Source organism: Falco rusticolus, chromosome 8 (genome assembly GCF_015220075.1).
Source record: "Falco rusticolus isolate bFalRus1 chromosome 8, bFalRus1.pri, whole genome shotgun sequence".
Lineage (NCBI taxonomy): Eukaryota > Metazoa > Chordata > Aves > Falconiformes > Falconidae > Falco > Falco rusticolus.
The window spans coordinates 22269276-22292713 of NC_051194.1; the positions used below are offsets into that span (position 1 = coordinate 22269276).

At 44.3% G+C, this 23438-nt stretch overlaps 1 protein-coding gene across 2 annotated transcripts in view; it reads left to right on the plus strand.

Moving 5' to 3' along the window:
- Window positions 1-476: 476 nt before the first annotated feature.
- The window catches only part of ACVR1 (activin A receptor type 1), a 68001-nt gene continuing 45039 nt past the window's right edge, over window positions 477-23438 (plus strand). Inside the window, exon 1 of one of the 2 annotated variants that reach the window (XM_037397518.1) lies at window positions 477-642. In XM_037397518.1, coding sequence (XP_037253415.1) covers window positions 635-642 — 8 coding nt within the window. In that variant the 5' untranslated portion in view covers window positions 477-634. The remainder of the gene's footprint in view (window positions 643-23438) is intronic. The other variant, XM_037397517.1, reaches the window with a different exon arrangement.

The window sequence follows — 23438 nt, forward strand, 5'->3', positions numbered from 1 at the left end:
GTGCAGGCTCCCCCTGCGGCCCCCGGACGCCGCGGGCCTGCTGGGCCTGGGGCAGCCGGAGACGCCCTCGCCCAGGGCAGCCGCACGGCGCAGCTGCCGCGCCTCAGGCCCGGCGGGGCGCGCTCCCGTTGCCGGGGTCGGGGAGCCGCCGGCCCTCTGCTCCCGACGGCGCACTCCCGGCTGCCGGGGCCGCGGCCCGGTGGCCACCCTGCCCCTGGGCCAGACAGCGGCGCTCCTGCCGGCCCTCGCTGTTGCGGGCCACGCTGCCCCGCAGGCCGGTGGCTGTTTGGGTCCTCGCTGCTCACTGCCTCACCCGCACGGTAACAGAAGGAAGCGGCCATGCGCCCCCTGAGCCCCCTCACGCTCCCTCACGCCGGGGCCGGCCCGCGGGCGGAAGTGACGCGGCGGGCCGGGAGTGACGGCTGCCGGCGGCCATTGGCGGGGCGGGGCGCTGCCGCCGCCGCCGCTGCCGCCGCCGCCCCCGCCGCGCCGTCCCCTTTGTCAGCGCTCCGCCGCCGCTCGGCGCTGCCGCGGGCATGCGGGCGGGCCGCGGGCAGGGCGAGCGCCGGGCCTAGGCCCCCGCCGCCCATGGCTAGCCCGCCGCGGCGGCCCTAGCGCGACCGCCGCCGCCGCGATGAGGAGGTGAGCGGGGCCGGGCCGGGGGGCTGCGGGCGGAGCCGCCTCAGCCGCGCCGCTGACCGGCCGAGGGGGGGCCGTGGGGCTGGGGGCCGGCCGGTGGAGCTGGGGGCCGTCACGGGCGCTCCGGGCGGACGCTGGGGGGCCTCGGTCGCCACCCCCCTTCCCGCTGCAGGCCCGGCCGGCCGCCCCTGGCCGCGGAGCGCCGCGGGACGCAGGCGGGACTGTTCCTGCGGGCTGCTGGGGGGCTCGCACCCTGCCCGGGGGGCTTCGGGAGCGAGCGGCTGTCCCGCGGAAGGGAAGGCGGGGGGCGCGGCGTTCCTCAGCAGCGGGTCTCGCCGCATCACCCGCACGGAGTTGTGCCTGGACTGCAGGGAGAGACACAAAGGATTTTGGTCTCTGTGGCTGTGGCAGAACACGCCTGTAGTGGTTAGCGGTGTTGCTCTGGGCTCCGGTAAACCGGGCTGCCGTGCCTGCGGAGCGGGGCAGCGGTCTGGGGCCCGTTTCCTTTCCTTTTCCAAACCTACGTGAACTTACCCAAATCGGAGGTGCAGAGTTGTGCTACATCGGAACGAGCCCTGTAAGCGTGGCCGTGCCGGCGTCGTTAATGTCAACGTGCTGAAGGTCCCTGGTCTGATAGGAAGGAGAAGGTTGCAGGTCTCTTGTGCATATTAGTCTGTTAAAGGCACTTCTACCTTGCACAGTGAGGCAGCAGGGGTTCCAGTCGGCTGACTTATTTATAGCCATGCAGCTTTGAATTTTAGGAGGAAACAAAGGGGATGGTGGGACTCTTGCCTAAACTCCTGTCAAGACTTTTGCTGGTGATGGAGGACGGGTCTCTAGAAGCAGGCAGTCATCCTTTCAGCCTGCTCAGATCTGTGTATTAACCTCAAGGCTTTTAAAACCACATGCTGGTCTGTGAAATCTGGGACATGAATATAGTTGGAGAAGCTGCCTGGGCAGTCTTTCCAACTGTGTTTGTCTATGAAAATGTGTTAAAATAACTAATTTCTGGCAGCACTTTTACAGCAAACTGGGGCTAAACCACTTTATTCTCACGAAATTGAGAGACACACTTGTCCTCAGCAGGTTTTGAAAGAGTAGAGGTTTATGTAGGTGTGCTGGAGGGACTAATTCATTGAAGCTGTGTTACTGGTGGCATCCTGATGTGGAAACTTTCAGTTTCTGTACTGAGCTGCAGACCTGGCACTTTTGTGTAAAAACACTTTTCAGAAATGATGCATTGAGCATTCAGAAGAAAACAGGCTCTTTCCTCAGATCTCATGGTTTTATGATAAGCATTGAAGCTCATCTGTCAAGGATCCCAGCCTTTCGTTTAAGAACACTCCTATGGTTGTAGCACTTTGCCGTGGGCAGTGACAGGTCTATTTTTAAATCTTCAGTTTTCTTTTGTTTCCTGTAATAGGATCTTTGCTGTGATCCTTACACTTCATCTTCAGAGAAACAGTAGTGACCTGGAATGCAGCAGCTACTTTGTAAATACTCCCCAGGTTCTGTCCTTGAAGGTCAAATACTGTTTGAAGAGTCCTGGGTTGCCTTGCAATTGAAATCAGTGAAACCTGGAATCCTGGATGTGGAAAGCTCTCAAGTGCGCGTCTGGTTCCTTTGATGACCATAATTTCTCTTTTTGGAGGAGGTGTTGCAGTTCTGTTCTAGGGGAACAAAAAGTTCCTGTATGCACTGTGCTCTCCCTCGGAGGTGTTAAGTGCGTGCAATGTTTTGAGAGGTTTGCCTTCCATCTCGGTATTTTGTTTGCTGGGATAAGATCTGCATTCCTTTGCTTAGTTGCAGGGGTGCTGCTCCTTGCCTGATGGCACAGGACTTGGGAGTAGTTACTGCTTGCAAATCTTTGCTTATTTGTCTTCTCAAACTGTAATGACAGGTGTGTGTCATTTGGTCTGCTTATGTCTCCATTTCAGGACTAAGGCTTGTTGCTGTGACTTGGATTACCCCTCAACCATTTCAGTTTGTAAATAATCAGCTTTTACAGGCCTAAATCATCGTTAGGCCAAAACTATAGAAGGGCAGGCTGTTATTTAAATGAAAGAGCCTGAGGGAAGAAAACTGTTACATATTTTTAGTTTTAAGTCTTATAATGTATTTCAAAGTTGCAAGCTCAGAAAGGGAAATCCTACTGACCTGGCGCTGATGATGTTTCCAGACTCCTGGGCAACAGTCTCTGTATAAATTCCTTTGCACAGTAAGTAAAATGAGTTGCTAACTCATTTTCTGATGACTTATTTTTATATGTACCTTAGGAAACTGGAAGTATTTTGGTTGTGTAGCTGTTGAGGTTCTTACTTAAATATTTATACTCTTCGTAGAAAATACGATGGCTGCCTTAGTTCCAAAAGTATCTGTGAAGACGTGAAGGGTTCAGCCTTATCATCTGTGGACTTAACTCATGAAGTAACGTTGGCCATATTATGTTCTGGGAGCTTACAATTTAACTAACTTTGGGATGTGAGATTTTTTTTTTTTATGCCTTACTAGTTGGATATTTGATATATGTTAATACAGAAGTGTAAGCAATCATAAGTATATTAAGTTGGTTGCATTTTTTTCTGCTGAGGTGACCTGCTAAAGCTCACCTCTAACACTATTTAGAAAGATTCTTCCGCAGGAGAATGTGAATGTGTTGAGGAGCTGAGGTGAAAGGGGAGGGCTAAAAATAGCCATTTCCTGTAGAACTTATCTATTTTTGAGGCTAGCTCTCCAAATGAAATTTGTCATCCCAAGCCTATGGAAAAGATTTCTTTTCCTGTGTTCCTTTTCACAGGCTGCGTTGTACGTGTCCGCAGCCTGACAGCGGTCAGTAAGTTCCATTGCAGTTGTAAGGGAACACAAAGGGATTGGTGGCCAGGGCTGGGGGAGATGGAAGGGCATGTGGCAGTGTAACTCGACATGGGATCCTTTGCCTGTCTGCAGTCTGCGGCCAGGAGGGAAGGATTTGAGGCTTGCATCGTCTTGCCAAAACTGCGAGACACAGCAACAGCAGAGGCATCCAATAGCTCATTTGGGAGGGATGCAAATGAGTCTGGGAGAGGGATAAAAATCATTTAGAGGAATCTCGCCGCAACCCCCCCCCCCCCCGCCTCTGTCCTAGCATTGCTCTTTCACAAGCTGCATGCTTCTTGGGAAAGAACACAGTGGGCTTCAGCAGCGAAAAAGCTCTTGAGGTAGGAAGAGAACATAGGTGGGGGAACGAACACCAGTGGGGTGTTGTGGGTGGGTTGTTTGGTTTTTTTATTGTTTTTTTTCTTTCAGTTTTTTTGACCAGCTGGTACTCTGAAGTCATGCTTAAACTTAATGAAAGCCTGATGCTAAAATAGGATCTAGGGACAGCCGTTGTAAAATGATTAGGCAACCTTTTAGCCCCCTCATTCCTGACCAAAAAAAAACCACACCAAAAAACCCCAACAAAAACCCCCACCAAAGCCAAAGTTGCTTGAATTCACTTGCATTCTTAGGTATTTGAACTCTGAAATGGGCATCTCATTATCAGTTCTTGTATCTTTTATCTCCTGTGTATAAATAGGTTAAAATCTTAGTCTGCTCACCTGTGCAGCTATATAGAGCTACAGATTACTGTGGTGGTGTTGAATGCAGTAGTTTTCCAACTGATAATTGCTGGCTTCCAGCCTCTCTGTGTTTGAGAATTCATGGAGATCCATTGGGGTGGATTGCAGGCCTTGATGAGGGTATGCTCATGTATTAGGAGATAGCTTATTTGTTTTGAGTCTTGAGGGTGGTCAAGACTGACGCAGTTTTAGAGCATGTAAGTTAAAAGGTAACCATCACTGTCTAAAAAAAGCACCTTTTAAATCCTGCTGTAGACAAGTTCAGTGACTACCCATTAACAATGAAAGTCACATCTTTTACATATCTGTAAAATAAGGAATGATGGTATTTCTAAGCAGTGTTGGAAAGCTGAATTCATGTAAGTTTACAAAGTGTTACGGGATCGTTAATTTAAAAAATGCTATTGAGTATGAAATGTGTATGGAATTCTATGGAAATGCTTTCAAGAAATTCCTTTTTTCTTCACTGTGTTTGCAGCCAAAACACAGTTTTAGACTAATGCTTTCAAAAACATAGCTGCATAGTCAAATAGCAATAAGTAGCTGTGATGAAATAGTGTCTTTGTTATACTGGACCATGAGTATGCACATGACCCAGTTTCATCTGATGGGTAGTATGTTCCTTAAAAATACGGTCTTTTGCCCTTACGTGTATACAACTCAGTGTTCACAGGTTCTATTCCAAAGTGATCTGCAGTTGTAAGTCTTGCTGGTATTCAGTACATGCTCTCAAAGTTTTACTCTCATAACAAGATCTGTGGTGAACTAACTATGATTATAACATAGCATTGAATCTAGCCTTTGACATTAATTCTGTGGGATCCTAATAATTTTTTTGGAAGAAACATCAAGAGTGTGCTGATATTCCTAATGAAGTAAGTACGTTAGTGCTTATTTATGTGAAAGAAAGAGGTAATGTACTTTAGTAATTTGGTGATGTTCTTTGCTAGCAGTTTGGATGCTGACTTTCTTCTGGAAGGCCAGAACTGACCTTATGATTCATCTGCAGGTGAATAGTCAACATCAGGTGCTGGCTGGATCACAGTCTTTGCCAGTTATTATGCGGTCCCATCTTTAAAAAGGGTTCTTTTGATCTGCTCTTTCATTTCATGCTGAATTCATCCTGGCTGCTGGAACTCCACCTTGTTTGCTGAACCAGTACTGGCCACGAGCGTTGCTTTGTGGCCTGGTGGCTGTGCCTGGCAGGCTGGGCAGTGTGTTGGATCCCAGGGCCTGTTGGACACAGGATTCTGCCCAGTTCTGGTTAGAACATGTTTTGCATACTTTATGCTCGGAAATTAGCGTGCCACCAGCTCTTAAACACCTCCAAAGCCCCCGAGATCAATGTCCCTCAAGTGATCATGCTCTATTCTGTTTAAGTACGAAGGCAGCACAAGTCTCTAAGCAATTAGGGTAACTCCTTGTCCTTCAGATCTGCAGTTTCTTTATGCTCAGGACCTGTTGTTTTAGTTTTACGTGGGGTTGGATCAGTCTTGTTCTGCAAAGCTTTGTGAGATGGTGTAGATGCAGTGTGTCTAGATAAACTGACTTTTTTGCTGAGGAAAGAAATGTTTGTTAGGAAATATTATAGAGGTCTTAAAGTAATAACTGCAGTGAGAGTAAATGGGAAGTGATGATTTTGCATTATTTCTTATGTAAGAAATAAGGAATGCCATGTGTAGTCAATAGTCAGCAGTTTCAAAATTGTAGGTTTTGTGTGTGTCTTAAGTTATAGAATGACTGCAGTGGGACATTCAAGAGACTTTATTTTTTTTTTAAGAAGGAAGTTGCATATGTTTGTAGGCCTGTGGATGGACCATTAAATGCAGTGATCCAGGTGCAGTTTGGGGTTTGGGAATTTACCTTTGATGGGAAAGGATAGGGTTGGGGCAGGCAGAGTAGCGTGGAAGAATGACCTTTGCATGCTGTGTCCTTACACTTCTTTCTAAGTATCTGCTACTAGCCTCTTCTGGAGTCAGCAGATTATTGTTGAGTTAGGTGTACATTTTGTTGTTCGTTCTCCTGTTGACCTGAAAAATGGTTGCCTGTGGCCAGAAGTAATTTTTGTCAGTGCATCTCCCCTTTTTGAAATGCTCCTGGAGGTTTCAAATCATGTTACTGTTCGCTACCTGCAGTGCTTCTGAAAAGATGCATATGTAAGTGTCTGTAGCTTGTTATAAATTAATTCAAGTCTGGTTTAGGAAAAGGAGGGCTGTGGCTTCATTAGGAAAAGCTTATTAAAACGGAAGACCTCCAGTTTGGTGACAGTGCAGGGCAGATGTTGGACCCTTCATTTGCCCTGTCTGGAATAAACAAAAGATGGAGGTAGGAGATGGTGGAGGGGAACACCAGTGGCTATTATCTAGGCCTTTTTATAGAAGAGGAGATGATGCTGCAGTTCTTAACCTTCTGTCCTAAGTACCTGGAACACTCCTCCTTGGCATGCTGAAGCCACGACCATCCTCTGTTGAATGGAAGGACCTCTTCCTCGTCTTGCAGAGCAGTTGTAACTAGCTGTGCTCACTGGAGGTCAGGCATTTCTTGTTCTGACTATAACCCTTACTTCTCTGCTAATAAGCTGCAGAAGAGAGGCCAACAAACACCTCTTCTAATTGCAGGTCTGCTGTTTGTCTGGCAAGTATCCTGCAACAGTAGGAGCAGGTTGGCAGCTTCTCGACAGCTGCCTTTGGCTGGGTGGATAGCTTGGAGGCTAGAAGCGGCTTCCTTTTGAAGTCCTGCAAGTTGCTGATCTCTGCTTTCATGAGTCGGTGTGCCTCAGCAGGCCCCTCCAACCTTCCTCTGAATGGCCTGGGGTTCCTGGCTGGGCAGTTCTAGGCAGTTGGTGCTGTGATTGTGCAAGCCTTTTCGCTGGCTACTAATGCCAGGGAAGTAAGTAGTCATGCTTGTCCCTCTCCATGGGTTGTTTTTTCTCCTGTTCTGGCATCTCTATGGCCATGTGGTGAACTGGATAAGGCATTAATTTGGTTAAAACTTTGTCTTTGCCAGATTAGTCCCAACTTGGATTAATTCCTGGTTATTTTGGGTTTTTTGTGCTGGTGCTAAGGAGGGATCTCTAAGGGTATGAGTGGCTGGGCAGATGTGGAGGACTGTGTGTGCTAACTTTATGTGTTTGTGAAAACCATTGCCTTACTTATGTGCCGTGTGGGTGTGTTGAGTTTGCCAGCTGTGACCAAGGCTGCATGGCCCAGTTTGTCAGTCCCAGAGCAGAGCTGGTGTGATCCACTCCCCTGGAAGAGTTCCTGCAGGTGTCTTTGCCACTTGCTTGTTCTTGGCCCAGGGTATTAAAATGGGGTGTGCTTGCACACACATATTTTGGAAGTTCTGCATGCCATGGCTTTTGGGCCACAGCTCTTAATGCCTGCCTGCCCTTCCTTCTTGTAAGGATTGTGACTAGCATGGAAGCCAGCCCATCCTCTGTGAGACACTGCGCATGATGGCAGATCTGCCTGCATTACTCATCCCTTTAGGGGTGGATAATTTCCTACGATGTCAGTTGGTATTGAATTGCAGGTAGAAGAGATCTAAATCTCCCTAGGAACAAATGTAAAATTAAACAAAATGCATGTTTGTATTAGTCAGCCTAAAACAGACGGTGCTATTTAGGGCTCTCTGCTGCAATAAAGTTGTCTCCTGTGTTTGTGTGGGTGGACTGCAACAATTAAGTCATTTTAAAGCTGCATCTTAAAAGAGAAAATAAAATGAAAAGATAATGGTTTGGTTTAAGAGAATAAATTAATTGTATCTTGTTACGCTGGAGAAAAGATAGATGGTACCTTGCAGGCTGTTTATTGTTGATAAAAAATCAGGTCCATGTTGGATGTTGAAACTCTTCTTGACTTCATAAGGAGTAATATTTTTTTGGTTTTTATCAGTTAAATAACACTCTTTACTGGTGCTCAAGTGTAACTGCCTGTTGAAGCTGCAGTTCTGTGTAGCAGCCTGCTAAAACATCGATTTTTGACTTGTATGGGCTGGATAAATCCCAGGCTATAGGATGATTTGGCAGTGGATTTTATGTGGCAGTCAATCCTGTAGTAATATAATGTGTGTGACGACTTATATTCTGTTGTCAGAATAAAAAGATATACCACCTGTAGTGCACTACTCTGAGTATTAAACCGGCTAATTTATATCCACTTAGGAATGGAATTAAAATAAGCTGTGCATTTTAAAAACTATTTTCACTTTGGCTTTTAAATACTGGCTCAGGTTAAGCGATAATAGAAAGTGTTTTAGATGGACTCCTAGCTCATGAAAAAGTGCTGATGCTAGTGAATAAAAAAAATTGAGGGGGTGCTTTTGGTGATTGTGATTACACTAGAAAAATAAATATTTGGAAAGCTTAGGCTGAAATTCTTTTTTGGACATTAATTTTTACTTACTGGGCATTGATCTAAGTAATTTTTATTCCACTTGACCTGTAGTTTTCGAACAAATTGTAAAACCTGTGTGCATCCTGAGTCTAAATGAAATGATGATGATGATAAAAATATGCTTGCATGTCAGTTTTCACTCTGCCTGCTTTTCATCTTGAGGGTAACTAGGTGTAAATGTGGTGTGGGACCATCTCTGCTTATCTTGATTCAGGAGCTGTCCTCACTGAAAGAGTTTGTGTAGGGCCTTACGTTGATGCAGTTATTCCTCTTTCTCAAGCAGAATGCTTTTGCTGCGGTTTAGAAGCCCTTTCTGTTAAGACTAGCTAACCAAACACAAGTCAGTGTAAGAGCAGACATACGTCTTTACTTTTGTGGTTGTGATGAAGGTTAAATCATTTGAGTGTTGGCTGTCCGCCAGTAGCTTTGCATAATTTGAACCTTTCTCTGTCCAGAAAGAAACATGCAAGTTATTTCAAGTCACTGGGATAGAAGAAAAACCTCCACCTAAAAGATTGCAAAGAAACATGAGATGTTACCCCTACCTCCAAATTCCTGCATGTGCAGCACCAGTAAAGAAAGGCACAGCTTGGAGTGGGGCTGGCAGCTTCCTATTTTTTGAATATGTCGTAACTTGGTCTTTCCTCCATGTCTGTTCTCCTGGATCCTGCCCCTTGGCTTTTGTTGTCAGCACTGTGTGCTTCTTGAAAATTCTTGACCAATTCCTTGCCTCTGCTTTTACTATCTCTCTTAACCTCACATTAGTTGATATTCAATTACGCCTCTACAAATGTGCCAGAAAGACACTTGTGTGTGTGTTTGTGGACCCGGCATGTTTGCATCAACCTTGAGTCGAGAATAATCTAAATGAGTAACATGTTCCAACTTGCCTAAACAATAGCGTGTTTTTTTCTGTCTTTGTGTAGGCATTTTACACATTTGTAAGACTCATGTCCATACCTATGAAGCAAACTTGTGCATAATTGTTCTGCAAAACCTGTTCTAAAATCTGAAGTTATTTGGACCCTTCCCTCCATACACGTTCCTTACCACACAAATAATATTTTGAAGAATGAGTGCATCAATATGACTGTTCCTAAATTATGGAAATAAACCCCTAAGCGCCATTAAAATACCATTTAAAAAAAATAAGGTATTTCCATACCTTGTGCAGGTGGCGTTTTTTTTAATGAGTGGAAAAGTCTCTGACTTAATCTTTTTAGTTGGGATTTGTTCCTGGATGTTGGTTAGATATTCAAATAAAATATTTATTGGACTCTCCTGTACAGCAGCGTCCAGGATTTTGAGGGAACTTTGTCTTGTTTCTTCATTAAGAAGGCCACAATGACATGCAGTTATGAGCCAGAAGAGCAAACTTGCTTTTAGAAGCTCCCGGTTTTCTTATGCAGTTACTGGAGTCTCTGGTGAGAAATCAGTGTTTCTGAGTTTGCATTGCAGTTTTATGCCTTCCTTAACAAAGGGTTTGCTAGGAGTAAAACTTGCTTTATTCCCAGTCTGGGGATTTGTAAAGCTTTGACGTGTAGACCAATTATAATTATGTTGGTTTAGTTCCCAAAGTGGATGCTCTTTATTCTAAAAGAGGCCCTACTGCATGCAAACAAGAGTACTGAAGGCCCTGAAATGTTAGCATTTGAATGGTTTTGGCTTAGCTTTAAAATAAATATCTACTGGATATGGAGCTCTGGGGAGTGGATTAAAGCAAATGGAAAAGGTGAATTAACTTGAAGTTGTTCTGCAAGGCTGGGTTAATAGAGCCACAGCACATCAACACAGTGGCAGATGAAGACAAAAGAAAGGGATTTTGAGAGCTTGTTTATATTTTGAGGCTATTCAGAAGTGAAGTAGATGCAATTCAGAGGCTACTGTCCCTCTGCACAGAGTCCTCTTGTCATTGTTGCTCTGCAGCATTGGTGCTTGTATGAGCTAAGGGAGTTTCCTGTGAGCACTGCACTGTTCCTGCAAGGAACAGTGAGAAACATTTCTGGGTATTTTCTGATGTAGGGAAGCCTTTAACTTGCAGCTTTTGAAAGACTGCAGCATTTCTCTCATGGTACTTGATGGTTCTTTTGACACCTGGTTGAAGTTACCAGCAGATTCCCGCTTCCAAGAGGAAGATACAAAGTTTTTCCTGGCTGTGATGGAAAATCTGGAAAGAGAAGCAAACGTGCTTCTTCACACATGGGTGTGATGACTGAAAGCAACACAGATTGATAAACCCCCCTTTTCTGGGGAGGGAAGGAGCCTAGCTCATAGCTTTTGACTGTCTTCTGGCAGGATTGCTGGCACCTGATAGTTTGGGGTGAGTGGAGAAGGCTTTTTTTTTTCTCCCCCCCCCCCCCCCCCCCCATTGCTACCTAGTTGAGAGTAGCACATGGTCCTTGCTCTAAAGAGTATTCTCTGTGCTCCTGAAAGATCCGTAACAGGATGGCTGCCTTTGTAGGATTGTGGGACTTCACAGCAGCTGGGGAAACTGGAGGATTTTGTGGAGAATGTGGGAGCGCAAAGGAGCCTCTTTCAACAAGCTTTGGAGGAGACCTGAGGGAATATTGGGCAAAGAGGACCACAGAATTTAGGTGTAGGTAACTGCCTGTATAAGTGAGACTGGAACCAGCTTGGAACTTGAAGAGCCATTGCAACCTGCTTTGCATAGGGTCTTCAGCTTAGAATTCAAATGCCTGCAAACTGGAGGTAGCCCTGGCACCAGGGTTGCAAGGTTTATAGGGTGAAGAACCCATGTGCTGGGGGTGAAGATCTCCCCTTCTGTCAGGCGAGTTCTGGAAAACTGAGATAGTTTGGCTCTTTTTAGATACAAGTAATTGGTTGGGGTAGAGGTGAGAGAGGGACACTCAGGCAGGCTTTATGAGACCCCTCTGTGTCGCCATGAGAGGGGTTAATGGCAGAATCCAGGCATTGGGCTGAGTATCCATAACAAAATAAGTTGCTGCTCATCAGCTGCTGATTGGTGCTGTTCAGCTCTGTGTGTACACATGGTGTTTCATGAATATGGGTAAAATAGGAGCTGAAAACATTTTACTGGAATGTCAGGTGGTGTGTTTTGGTGTTTACTGTGCAGTCACCATGTCCTAGTTGATGCACTAACTGGTATGCCACAGTACCACAGCACCATGGTGGCAAGTCAGAAGAAGTGTGATGGCGTTGGATTGCATGTTTGACTTAAGAACTGTTCAGGTAAGACAATCACAGTAGCACACGTAACATCTCATAGGGTGAGGACCATGGTTTTTAGCAACTGTTTGTTGATGGGAGGTGAGAGCAAACGGCTCCGCATGGTGTGAAGGCTGAAGGCCTGACAGTCTCCCTTGCGTGGACTGCACTGGCAGTGACCCTCTGCAGGGTGAACTTCAGGGTCCATCAAAGGAGTAGGGCTTGGTGAGCATCTGCTAAGTTCTTGCATGGTGGTTAAGTGTGCATAGAAGAAGTCTCTAAAATGCTGACCAATGGGAACATGAAGGAAAAGAAAAAACCACCCCAAAACAAAACCGCAAACAGAAGTGAACAATTAGCTGTAAATTGAAGTCTCTGAGGGTTTGGTGTGCCAGTAGTGTGAAAGGATATGAAATGTATTTTTTTCCCCTCAAAGTTCTGAAATGTTTTTCCAAATGTGTTAAGGCTTTTTTTGACATGATTGATCTTGATTCAGTCCCACAGGTGTGTTTGGTTGTAAGTGAAGTGGGGGATTCTTTTGAAAATGAGCATGTTGCAGTTGTAAAAGTTGGTGCATGAACATGTAGCATACCAAAAATGTGCCTGCTTATCCTTAGCCCTTGAAGGTGCTTTGGGAACAGTTCTACCAGTTTCTCTATAGCTCATCTTTTGGTGTTAATAGCCTTCCTGTAACAGGTGCATAAGTAACAGTTTATTTTTTAGGTTAATGTTTGTCATAGCTTTATGTTGAAGGTTTCCTTGTCCTTTGTGTTGTGCTCCAGGTGGATCTGCACAGAGATGGGGAAGTGCCGCAGGGTGGTTTTTGTGTGCTCCGTTGGCACTGCTAAACGTCCCAGTAGGATGAACAGTGTCCCAGATCCAGTTCATAATGGCACAGTAATTAAAAAATGAATGTTGGACAAGCCAGTAATGTCTGATTTAACACTCTCAATTTACACATCACAATTGTATGGAGAAAAGAGTCTGTTAAATGTGTTGGTTGACAGCTTGATGCAGCTTATTTTTTGTTTTACCCAAATTGTTCTTAGGATTACAGCCGATACACAGTTGTCTTTTGTTCTAAAAACTGAAGGAAAAAGTATAGTTTATCCAAAAAGATAATATATTAAAAATTATGCTCAAGAAGGCTGCGGTAGCTACTGTGTCAAGAATCAAACCAACACCAAAGGAAAGAAATTAGGCTTGTATAGCTAACCATGAGCTATAGCTTAGTATTAAAATGAGTTTCTCACATAATAAGAAAAAAGTACAGCAGGTTTTCTGCCATAGTATTGATCCATTTCTTGAGACACTGAGGAAATATTTAAGTATCTAAATATAATAGGAGATTCTGTGGGTTCTCTGATCTTGAAAGGCCACTTTTCTTATAAAACAAAGAACCTGCAAAAGTGTCTTCTCTGTTGCATGTAATTTAAAATGTTTAAATAAATTAACATAGTAAAGATTTTTCCCTGTAAAACATGCAAAAAAAATTAGCGTTTGATTTTACTTTGAATTGAGTTAGAAACTACAAAGCTAAAACTTGGACGTCTGGAAGAATTTGAGGAAATAATGAGACTTTAATCCCTCAGCTAACCCGCCCCTGAAGCACTACTGAGGCTGAGGTCCTGAAGGAATAGACTTCACCTTTGCTGTTGTGCGTTTAAAGTATAAAAGCTAAAATTAACCTAAATGGTTGAACTGTTTTGGGTTTAATCTGTATTTTTGTTTGCCTGTTCCTTTTCATAAAAGAACACAGTAAATACTAAATAAACTTTATTAAATGCTTGCCCCAGCTGTGTAATGAAGATGATATAAAGGTGACTAAATGTTCCCTCCCAGTCTAAGACATTTCAGAGGTTTCTAAAAAGTTCTTCAAATCTTCCACTTGAAGATGGTACACAGACTGACAGGTGCTGGCGGCTGAAGGGGATGGGTGCAGGCAGGTACGGCGGTGCTGATCCTGCTGCCTGGCTGGGCGCACAGCACCTCTGCCTGCACTCTGCAGGCTGGGAGCTGGGAAGTCAGCTGGGACTTCAGAAAGCAGACCCGCGTGTTTCCATCTGATCTATGAACTGAGAGGCAAAATGATCTTACAGCCCCACACCCCCGGGTCATCCAGACAAGGTCAACTAGCTGGTTTTTGGTTAATTTAGTTCAGTTACTGCAGGTACAGTGTCCTTTGTCTAATGAATGGGTTTTAATAGCAAAATGTTTTGAAAAATCTTTCTTGTATAATTAGCACAGTCAAGCTGTTGTAATCCTATTTTCCAGTTAAAAGTGGACTTCCGAAATATTCTACTTGTAAGAGTGAATAATCGAAATAAATGTATGGCTTTCTATTAATGATAACCTGGTGAACTATAAAAACTAGGAACCTAGTTTCCTTGATATTAAAGGTAGTGGCATGGAGCTGCTTTGGTTAAGCCTTGGTGAGTGAAATAAGCCAAATGCAATGTAAAGAGCTGTGACTTTACTGCTCTTTCATGTGAACTGCCCTTGTGCCCCCTTCCTTCCCATGCTCTGTGCTTCCCTCACAGCATGTTTGCTCTGTTTCTTTCTCACTGTCTGTTGTTCCACACACCTTTTGCATCTCTTCTGCCTGATTTCTTGATTGGGGTAAGCAAAAGATTAGCAGAAGTAACTTTGGGGGCTGGCCCTCCTCATTACTGTAAGCCAGCACAGCATGCTCTCAACAGCAGTCAAAAAGTCATCATCTTCCCTTCCATCCCCTGTTATAACAAGGCTGCCTTTCTCCCTGGGGAATGGTCTTGGTCTTTGAAGTTTGTGTTCAGTTAGTCTTAACAATATGTTTATTTGTATCCCACAATAATTAACCTTGCTTTAGAAAAGAACAAAAAAGTGCAAAATCGGATGTAAAATTGGTTAAAGTGTGACTCAACTGGGTAATTTAAATTGCCTTGATCGCCTTGCAAGTATTTAAATACATACCATAACCTGAAATGAATATTCTACCTATGCAAATGTAAAATGCTGTTTTAAAAATTTCAGAAAACCAGGTAAAATACTAAATGGTGGAGGGGTTTTTTTGTTTGTTTGTTGTTTTTTTTCCCCTTAAACCTCAAATTTTGCTTAGCTTTTCATTGAATCGTATGCTCCCACTATTTTGCATTTTTGTACTCCGCCCCCTCCCCACCCCAATAATATCCAAAGAAACTGTTACGTGCACCCACCCTGAGTACAGAGTTCCCTGTTCAAGTAAGGTGGTTGCAGCAAAAGGGTGAGCGTGTCTGTATTCAGGGGTGTTGGATATTCATTCTGTGGACTTGCCCAGCGTGAGCTGAGAAGGGTTGGGGGTATGATGTGCTATGAAATAACGTCACTGTAATTTTACACATTTCTAAGAATAAGATTTTGAATATGAGGAAGAAGAGAGCGTGAGGGGGATGAAGATGAATTGTTAAAGCAGTGTGGAAGGTCCAAAGAAACCTTTACCTTTCTATAGGAAAATTCCTCTAATACCAGTGTGGCATAACACAGCCCCTAAAGCTGCGGTGGAGATAACTGGAGCAAGTCTAGGAAGGATGGAAATACTCCGTATAGTGCTAGAGTAACTCTGTGCAGGGTTACTTGCCTGAAGCAGCTTGTGTAGACTGGCTGGATTTTCAGGTGGCCAGGGATTGTTTTCTCCTTGGGAGCAGTGCAGACCTGCAAAGATCCCCAGCTCATACAACCCTCCCCAGAACTGCTAGTTTAGCAACTCTGCCCCTAGGAAGTTTACCACAAAATTGTTTGGAAGCCGTTTGATTTCTTTGCAGCCCTGCTTGTGGGAACCTTGCTGTTTTTGGGCTTTGTACTGTGGCTCAGTCTGCCTGCACTGAGCTGGTGTTGCTGCTGGTGCTTGAGTCATAGTGTGATGGCAGTGCAGACTTGTGCACGGGTGATGACGGAGCTGTCTCTTACTCTTTCCTCCTTAGCTGGTGACAGGTGAGCTAAGGCTGCATTGATATGGTCAAATGCAGACCATCGAGCAGAGCTGTTGCTCAGAATTCTTGTTCCCAGCGGTTTGTAGACAAGAACTGTCTTATGCTCTCTGGCTTGCACGTGGTGCTAATATGAGATTGTCTACCTCTGGTCATACAGGTGTATAACAGTTGCAGGATTTTAAAGAAAGAAGATAGACTGTTGAGTGCAGCAGTGAGGTGTATAGCTTAATCACTGCTTGAGGAGAACTGGAAAGTAATGTACAGTCACAGGTCCACAAATACACAGCCTTCTGAACAGGTGCAGGTAAGAAGTCATCTTTTAGAAGGGCTGTTATTTAAAGATGTGTTGTTAGTAGTTACATTTCTTGCAGAACTGTTTTTATATCTGTGGATCAGTGTTAATTTGTGTCCAGCAACACTTGTCTTCATCAAAACTCAGGATGCTATGTTGCTGAACATATTTAGTGTCCTCACTAAAGATCACAGCTAACTAGCACCCTGGCTACACCCTTCAGAACCTGATAGGACAAAAAGGGAACAGAAGAGGTGTTGATCACAGCTAGCAAAAAGAAGTTTGAGATCATGCACTGCATTCAGTTATAATAGCTACTTCAAAAAAAAAAAAAAAGTGTGCAGGATGGAAGGAGCAGTTGGTCACCTCTTTTCTTAGCCTTTTGCTGCTGAGGTGCCCTGGATGAGATGGACCTGAGGCTCCAGATTCCTGTCAGCTATACAGCTGAGGGACAAAATATTTCAGGCACTGTTCATTATTGCCTCCCATAACTTCTTTCTTTGACTTAGCACAAGTTCAGTCTAATACTTTTGTAAGTAAGGTGATGATGTTTGAAAACTATCTGCTATGTAGTATGCTTGAAGTTCTGCTAGTGCAGAAGGTAGCCAGAAGAGAAGGTGGCCAGAAGGGGAGTGTGTGGACTGGAAGGTGAAGGATAGGGGAGATTCCAGAAAGCAGAGTGAAAATGATCACTTTGAATGACTTGGAGTGAGTGAAATTGATCATGGTGTTAATAAGGGAATAAATGAAGAGGAGAAATCTAAGTGCTTTCCTTAGATGATTTATGCCATGTAACATTTGTAGGTAGCTAAATTTCAGTTAATGCATCATCATGAACTGGGTACTAAGAAAATGCTGCTTTGCTCTTCTAATTCAGGAAAATTCTAGGCAGGGAGATTTTGTTTAATTGTATAAATGGCTCTTCAGAAAAACAAACCTGACCAACAAACTTCATGCAGTAGAGGTTCACTGGTTTGTTAGTTAAAACTCTGCAAGCCCCAGTCTCAGTTGTCTTTGCTCTGAGGAATCTGTGAGGAATGTTAGATCATAGTTTCTGAAAATTGTGAACAGGACAAGAAGGAAGTCCCTTCCAGCAGACAACAGTAAGACGGTTCAAGCCCGAAGTTCTAGCACAAATGAATGTAGTCTTATCCCTGTTCACGGTGGATGTTAAATAAACAAAAGGCAAATGACTGTTGCACAGATAGGTAGGGATGGCTTTTATATTTTTACTAGCTCAAATTGACTGAATAATACAAACTTACTTGACAATCCTGGGAGTTTTGGAGATGTTTTTAGTAATTTCTGTGTTTATTCAGCCAACTGACATAGAAAAATAATGTATTAAAAGCACTGATAAAGAATTAATTTATTTATCTCTAATCTGCTTGTTTGCTTGCTGGTGCTTAGCTCTATTTGGAGTGCTGGGCTGCCTGCAGTGTGGATTGGAGACCTGCCATGGCAGGGGCACTGGGGGGTGGGAGAGCCCTGCTGTTCGCAGCACTGGGTGTGCGGGGCAGCTATTGCAATGTCAGTGCTTCTGACTACTGTTGCTTTCAGTTAATCCTCCTTTTCAGAAAGGAAATAGCTAATAAGTTGTAGATGCCTTAGGAGTAGGTAACGGGTGCAAAGCAAAAATCTGCTAAAACAGTAGTAATTTCTGAAGTGTTGCATAGAGGTTTTTTGTATGTATTTAGTAGCAAATTACCATTTGAGTGTATGCTGTTGTTGCTTCTCCAAAGTTGGCTGAAGTTGGCATGAGATGTCTATTTGAAACTGTCATTGCTATGCGACTTTGTTAGAAGGGTTGTACAATGTAGTGGTTGGCACTCTCTTTCCACTTGCAACACGATGGATTATGTTCAACAGGAACTATTTTAATTGGTTTCCACTCTGTGTTATGTTAAAACTCTGCTGCTAGATGTAGAAACCCGTGACATATGTTTTGTTTGCTCCTGAAAACATACACTTTATTCTGCTTTGGTCATTCAAATTCATTTATGTGATTGTCAGCTGAAAAAAATACTGCATTTGGCAGCACTTCAGCAGCAAGACAGCTTCCTGTGGCCCAGGACTATAAACTGTATAATTTGGCCAGGGGGGGCTGTGAGTTACAGAAATGAAAATTCCTTCTCTGACAGCGTTCATTGCTTAGCACACAGCGGTGTGGCTGTTGGAAAGGGCCGGCACCGTGGGGAGGGTCGGGAGGCAGTGCTGGCTCGGGGCCCGCTGCGGCCAGGACCAAGGATGGGTTTTGCAGCTGGCCTGCGGTGCAGGCAGCACCAGCCGGGGCGGTGGGCGTTGCTGGTGGGCGGTGGTTGGAAAGCTGCTGCCAGTTGCCCAGCTCCTCTTTCCTGGAGCGCCCAGTTATGCCGAATGCGCCCCCGTGGCAGGGAGCTCCGAGTTGTGCTGGACGTCAGGTCTTTGCCAAGGTTAGGTGTGTTGTCTGCTGGGGGAGAAGGCAGGTGGGCAGGTGGGAGGGTATTTCTGTGGTGGTGAGCCTGAAGTTTGTAATTCTCTTCAATGTGATAGCTGGTTAGAAAATAACCAGTAGTCATAGCTTCTGTTAATTAACTACTAAGAGTTAAATAAATGTTGTTGGAAAAACTAGTCTGTGTTTATTTGGCACAGCTTTCTCCAGAAAAGGCTGGTGCTAGTTGGTACATGCTCGATTTCTGTGCATGTCTACAGCATGGGTTTACGTGGGTTTTTTTTCTCTGTATTGATTTTCATGATTCATTGAACATGATCTAAGCAAAAAGCATACTTAAATGACACCGGAGACAGCTGTCTGTTAAAGTGGGACATTTATGTATGCTGTAATGGCGCCAGGCTTTTTTTCCATTACTTTAACAAGTAACACACACCAGTAATATTTCTTTGTTTAATTTCCTTTTCTAGGTCACTGGTATGTCACCTTTGTTTTGTTTAAGAGCTATGGTAAATTCTTACTCTAGATTTTCATATCAGTTTTGTTCCTGTTATTTTTCTGATAATCCTTTTTGAGGTTCTTTTGAAGTGGAAAGTGCTTTATATTGTCTTCGGGAGTCTGTATGAGGGACTCTTTTTCCCCCCCCCCCCCCCTTCCCCCCCCCCCATCCCCAGTAGAGCTGTTTTGAAAGGTGCATGTGGGATGTTTGGATACAAGCAGAAATGTATAAAGCTCTGGAAGCTGGTGTGTAGCTTTTTCCAGTTTTAATCTATCCCTCTTCTTTGTATGGCTAGCTGAAGTTCCAGATGTTGTTTTGGCTTGGAGATAGTGAATAGGGGAAAAATAAGCATTCTTAATGTTACCAGAGTCAGACTGGCTGGTTCTGTGCTGACAGGAAAATGGAGAGATAAAACCTCCATTAGTGGTGCATGCGCTGCCTAAGTAGCCAATAAAACAATGCCGTCTTCACTGGAAATAAGTCCCAGATTGGCAATGATCAGTGCCAACTGCAAGAGGAGACAGCTGCAGAGGCTGAGAAGTATTAAAGTAAAACTAAACATTAATACTTGGGTAGCAGTGGGGTTTTGTTTGGGTGTGCAACACCCCACACCCCCCTTTTTTAGTTAAAAGTTAATTCTTAGCTCCCTTTTTCCTCCCACCCCCCAGACATACATCTAAAGAGTCCTGCTTGCCTACTTCCAGCAGCTGGCTGTGGGGGTGGGGGTGCAGAGCCAGGGTGAAGGGATGTCAGTGAAATGTCCGTTCAGGATCAGATGGCTTTATGGCTCTTAACTCCATCAGTTTTGTCTTGGAGCACCAGTGTGGTTTTTGAAGCTCGTTGCCCTGATGAGCTCCACTTATTACGAGTCGCAGAGTGGTTTGGGCATGCATGTGCTGGATTCCTTCTGGAGGAAACTAAGCTGCAAGCTCAGTTTCTTGTGTGTACCAAATGTGCTCCATCCTGGAACATGGGTGTAAAGGTCTCAGCCTCCTGGACAGCTTTGAGCCACATGTGGTGGCAGCAGCTTCCAGTAGAGGGACTGGGCTAAATCCACTCTGAAGTAAAACTGCTGAAATGCTTGTTAGCAGTATATATGGTGACCGCAAATGCAATTTCTGGAACTTGTCTATAGGTTATATGTATAATGGTCTATCCGTTTTCCATGTTATATTAATTATATAGATATGCTGTGTCCTGTGTCTCTTCCTGACCTGTTCTTCCTGTCATGTCATTTCTAAAATGTATGAGCAATTTATTTTTAAATGATTGCTGCAGTTGTGCTCGTTTCCTCAATTTTTCTTTTCTTTTTTTGCATGGTTAAGACTAGGAAATAACAGCTGCTGGTCAGTGGCCTGCTCCCCCTGTCATCTGTCCCTTCCAGCGTGGTGTAGTTGTCCTTCAGGGTGTTTTGACCTCTGTGAGCAGTTCTTGTAAGAACTCTTGGTTCACTTGCCTTGTTTAATACTATAAGGCTAAAAGTTAATAGTGCTGGCACTGATTCATCGAAGTTACAGAGGAGCCAAGCTTTTACAGCTCCTCAGGTACCAAAAGTCTTGTGTGTTTGCTGCTCAGAACTGGGATAAACTTCTCCATGTCACAGTTTGTGTAATTTATTGAAACAAGGGTTTGGCTTTGTGGGTGGTTGAGAGGGAACAGGTGTGTGTTGGTGTAACAGAGTAAGAGATACTTGGAGTGTGTAGAGTCTTGGCCAGTTGGACGTGCAAGCTAACATAGGCTAGGATTGTAATGATTTAACCCTTTTTCCCTTGTTTGCCACAGAGGTGGGAGTACATGTCTGGAGCTGGCTGGCTGACCAGCTGTGGTTGTGTAAGCATTGCCTGATGCCCCAGAAACACCATCCTTAGAAATCCTACAGGACTGGGCCTTAGGAAGAGCTTCAGAATAAACGGGCTGTTGCACATTTGCTGGAGGAAGATACAGAAGGAAAATCTGGGTGTAGGAGACTCCTCTGCCTACCTTTATGCTTCTCTGCATTCCTTTGCTTGGCTGCCTGGAGGCAGCAGTGGGGTGTCTTGCTCATGTGGTTCATGATTCAAGCCAAGCCCAGATGTTTTCATGCCTGGTCTGACCTATTTTCTGAGAATAATTTTGGATGCTTTAGTCCATTTTATTGTGGTTTCCATACTGTCTAGTCCAGCTGAAGCTGAGTCCTGGCCCAACTGAATGCTTGTAGGCAGGCATTGCAGCTACTGCTTTATCTCTGCAACCATGTTCCTGCTAACTCCAGAGCACTCACATCCACAATGGTGAGAACCTGAGGGGGGGGGGGGGGGGGGGCGGGGGTTGTTGCTATTTGAGTGGAAAGTTTTGCAGCATGAAACTCAGAAGAGTCTGTCTTGTGGCCAGGAGATAGGTGAACACTTGACAGATCCCTGTGGAGGTAGGTCTGGCCTTGCTGACCGACAATTTCCATTTCCACTGAGTAGCAATAAAGACAGGGAAACCTTTTCATACTGACTGTTGGACGTTTTCATCAGTATTATCACCTGTGCTCACATGTTGATGACAATTAACTCTCCAGGGCATCCAAAGTGTAGTTGCTTGTGCCATTAACAATGCTTTTTGGCCATTTTGTAGGAACAGTTTCCGTAGGGGTAGTATATTCACTGCTTTAACTTGTACATTCTCATCTCAGAGGCAAATAGCTTTATGCCAAATAACATCCTGACATTGGGGGTGGTGGTGGTGGAAAGTGGTGTGGTCACCTGCTGTGTATGAGCAAGAGCTGTCTTTTCTTGTGTTCTTTTCGGAATGATCTCTTACTCCATCACTTCCCATTAGTGAGGAAGTCTATTATACTAACAGTCATGGCTGGATCCTCTATGTGGAGGAAATTACCAGTGGATGTATGTCATAAACTCACTGTAATTGTATGGCTTTTCTCTGTGATCATAGATGGGTTGCTCTTAGGCAGTCCTTCATTCAGAGATCCAAAGCTAGACTTGTCTGTAAAGAGAGTTTTAGCTTGCATTTTACTTCACGTTTGCAGCTAGGAGTATGTGTGAGGTCAGCCACGGTAATTTAGCTGTTAAATAGTAATTTGATTGATTTGTTTTGGCATCTGTAACAGCAATTAAAACAGAAGTCTGGCTAAATATGTGGAACAGTTTCTGAACATATACAAGTAAGGTCAAGTTTGGCAAGGTCGTGGTGAGATGCATGAATCTCAAAGCTTACAGCTAAATAGGTGGAAAGGGAACACTTAGAACAGCTCTGGACAGAAGTGTCAAAATTGTATATATTTGGAATAAATTTGACATAGGGAGAGGTGACAAGATGCCTGGTTATTAGGCTGAGGGTTGCATAGTATGACAATGATGAACGTTGGTTGTGACTATGAAAGAAAGTGTAGTTCCATTACCAGGAGGGACACAGATGTTTTTCTGTGAGATCAAGATAGACGCAGCCAAAACGGCAACTAAGGAATGTCAGGACAGAGTAGTTTGGAAAAAAAGATCCGAAGCTGTTTTAGCATACAGGTTTGACTGTTAGCTGGGTTAGTGCTGGCATGTGAGGCTGCAACAGGTAACGTGTGAGTGGAATGGGGACCTGTGGTGGAGGTTGCAGGGTGTTATAAAGGAAGCTTCAGGTGAGAAAGGAAGACAGCCTGTAGGATGCATTGAGGGAGCTAGGGCGGAGCAAGGGGAAAGGATCATGGTGGAGGGTAAGAACAGAGGGTAAAGCTGTGGCGTGAACAGCAGCATAAATAACTTTAAGGTTAATGTCATCAGTGTGTGGGGAGCAGAAATATCATTGGAGAGTTCTAGGATGGAGAAAAACCCCAACTGTTCTTTACTAGTTCCTTAATCTCAGTTTTGGATTACATTCATTTGGATTACATTCACTTTAGTGGTGACTGACCTTCCAGTGTTAGGCTTCTAGATTTAATGAGGTTCTGCATGCCTCTGCGCCGTAGCATCCAACGTACGTAATGTCAGTGGAAGAAGAAAGGTTGCAGACCACCGTGCCTGTAATATAACTTGGGTTTGTCTGTACTTTGTATTTAACAACAGAATAATAGGGTTCTGGCTTGTCCAAACAGGCAATACTAAATTGTAGGACAATATTGTTAAAAGTCTGTGGTGGTATAATATAATCTCTGAAGAATTTTACTTTCTCGTGCAGCAGGGTGTTTCCTTCTTTTCTGGATTGCTAATTGCATTCAGCTTTTTGGACTCCAAAGTAGTAGTTAATGAAAGGATCTGATGAGATGAAAGGCTGTGCAGCAACACGTGCCTATGAAGTGTTAGGAACTCCCGTTCTCAGTCTGATTGTTCTAAAAATATTTTGTTAATTTGTATTTGGCTTCCTTTGCCTTGCTGACGTTTGGGAGGGAGCAGTTAAGCTTTAAGCGGCATACAAAACAAATGCAGGACTTTATCACATCCCTTAACCTTTCCCAATTTGTAGCAACCCATCGCTCTTGA